Genomic DNA, 2,547 nt, shown 5'->3' with positions numbered 1-2,547 from the left:
ACACTTTTTTGTAGGAAGTGGAATTCACTTAGGAATGGTACTGATTTAGTCAAGTGGTAGTACTGCATTCTCCTGTATGACACATGCCCTCACTAGCCCCAGCTAATTTCCTAGCTTACAAGTACCTGGCATGATTTCCGTGCTGTTGAGTAGGCCTAATTTTAATTAGAGAGCTGTTGGTGCGGTTTCAGCAGGAACAGTGGAACGTACCTATTGGGGAGTTCCGATGACGAATTTTTAGACAATAACAGATTCTTGAGCTGAGCCATGAGTGTGGTTGGAAATTGAAAGTGAACCGGAAGGGAAGTAGGCATTTCTGTTCGCAGAAGTCCAGTGGCTTCTAAAACAGATGAAATGTGGTCTGAGGGATGGTGTGACTACAAGCGACTTCCAGGAAAACAAGCGCCTTCTTGGAACCATCCCAGTGATGGCAACCATAGATTAATTAATGTTGTGCCAAAGAGACCGCCTCTGGGAGACAAGAGATCTTCTCTGCTAGCCAAACCCAAGGAAGGAGGCTACAGTAGATACTACTGTCATGTTGATTACCAAGAATGGGGCAAGGGCCGCTGTTTTACTCAGGATCCAAGAAGAGCCCCACCCTACAAAAGAGGCCATTATGGCTACCAATGGTCAAGAGATGAGTATTCCACAAGCCAACAGCCTCAATACAGGGCCATGAGAAACGGCTTTAGAAGAAAACGTTTCTATTCTTCCCATTATTCAAGACAACGCTCTCCCCATAAACGGGGCGCTCCTTTTTTGAGAGAATCATGTGTGGGCGGGAAGGACTCCCTACACAGCAGATTTGGATCCAGTCTCAGCAGTAGAAGCAGGATGCGCTCCTTCCATCAGTCTCGACAAAGATGTAAAGAGAGAGCCATCCAGTTTTTGAAAACATCAAGAGATACTGTGCCCTCAAGTTCTTCCTCCAAGGTGTTAAAAAGCCCCAGCCGGCTGACTGAGAAGGAACAGGCTGATGCTGCAAGCAAGAGGGCTAATGAAAATCCCAAGCAGTCAGAAGAAAATAACTTGGCTGAAATTTCCGAGTTTGAGACGGGATCCAAGGAACCATTACGTATCAACCAGACAGAAGAACCTGAATCAAACACAACAGCTGGCCCAGAATTGTGTGAAGACAGCCAGCTTAGCATTCGCTCAAAAGCTATTGCATCAAAAATCACTGAGATTGAGAAAGTTTACCGACAAGTCTGTGAAACTTTTGGGATGGTGGTGGAAAGGCTGGTTGAAAAGGATCGTTCCTTAGAAAAATCTATACAGTTTGCAATGAAGCAGAGTATGCATGAAATAGGTGAGCAACATGTTGAAGAACTCAAGCATTTCATTATGGAGTATGATAATTCTACTCCAGATTTTGGAGACTCTTTTTAGAAGAATTAGGGCTCGGTTCAAAAAATTGTGTAAAAGCTTCTAGATTTCTTTCCTTTGGATTGTTTGCTCACCCTTGATGCATGGGGGTGAAGCTTGGTCCTGCCTCAACTGAATGGAAGTACTAACCCTTTTGGAGGAGGGGATGGGGGAAGGGTTTGCTGTTCCCCAATGGAAGTACTAACCCTTTTGGAGGAGGGGATGGGGGGAGTCTTGGGGGGAAGGAGCGAGGAGATGGAGGAGGGATGTGAGGGTGATCTGTGGTTGGTATGTAAAATGAATTAAAAAATTAAAAAATAAAGCCAGTTCATGTACACGGCATAAGTTCTGGTCCCATTGCCAGGGGAGAGTATGAGGGGAGCTTGGGGGGAAGCAGGAGAAGGGGAGGGAGGAAGAACAGTGATTGGTATGTAAAATGAAAAAAACATAAATAAAAATTTAAATAATAAAAGAAATGTGGCAGAAGACAGCAAGGCCAGCTGAGCTCCCCTCACCTTGTAAGTGAGTCAGTGAACAAGTGAAGAGACAATTAGGACATCTCACTCACCTCTTGATCCTTCCCAGCATAGCACTGAGCCACAATACACAATTTGTAACAATAGGTACATTGAAAATCATGGTTTTAATTACTGCCCAATTTCATTATCTCCTTTTTTGAGTCAGGGTTTTACCATCTAGACCTAGCTAGACTGAAAACCATGTGTAGTCTGGCCTCAAACTCACAGAGATCCCCCTGCCTCTGCTTCCTTTATTCTGAGATTAAAAATATATGCCAGCATCTTCAGTATTCTGTTGGTTATAGCCAAGATGTAAGTGCTGCTGTTGCATATACTTTTTCCGTTGGTCCTCCAGCTTACAATTAAAAAATGACATGGAGACATATTATTAATTATATGCTCAGCCTATCGCTTATGCTTGTCCCACTTGCTCTTTTAACTTAAATTAACCCATATATATCAATCAATGTTGTGCCTCATGGCTTTTTACCTCTCTTCCATCTTGCACCTCCTGTTTCCTCTCCACGTCCCCTGGTGTCTGTCACACACCTAGATTCATCTCTCTTGCTCTCTTTCTTCCTGGAAGTCCTGTCTAACCTCTTTCTGCCTAGCTATTGGCCATTTGGCTCTTTATTACAGCAATCAGAAGGTGCCTTGGCAA

The 2,547-nt window shown here is 43.9% G+C and overlaps 1 protein-coding gene across 4 annotated transcripts; it reads left to right on the top strand.

The window, feature by feature from the left end:
* Positions 1-354: 354 nt before the first annotated feature.
* On the top strand, positions 355-1,392 carry LOC143270788 (periphilin-1-like). Of its 4 annotated transcripts, XM_076561898.1 has the most exons (3): positions 355-430; positions 614-936; positions 1,057-1,392. In XM_076561898.1, exons 1-3 carry the CDS (start codon positions 355-357, stop codon positions 1,390-1,392), a joined length of 735 nt encoding a protein of 244 aa, XP_076418013.1. The 4 variants fall into 4 exon arrangements, with proteins under 4 accessions (XP_076418013.1, XP_076418012.1, XP_076418011.1 ...); XM_076561897.1 differs by having other exon boundaries at positions 614-1,392; XM_076561896.1 differs by having other exon boundaries at positions 355-936.
* Positions 1,393-2,547: the final 1,155 nt, after the last annotated feature.

This window comes from Peromyscus maniculatus, chromosome X (assembly GCF_049852395.1).
Source record: "Peromyscus maniculatus bairdii isolate BWxNUB_F1_BW_parent chromosome X, HU_Pman_BW_mat_3.1, whole genome shotgun sequence".
NCBI lineage: Eukaryota > Metazoa > Chordata > Mammalia > Rodentia > Cricetidae > Peromyscus > Peromyscus maniculatus.
This window is presented reverse-complemented; position numbering and strand designations above follow the sequence as displayed.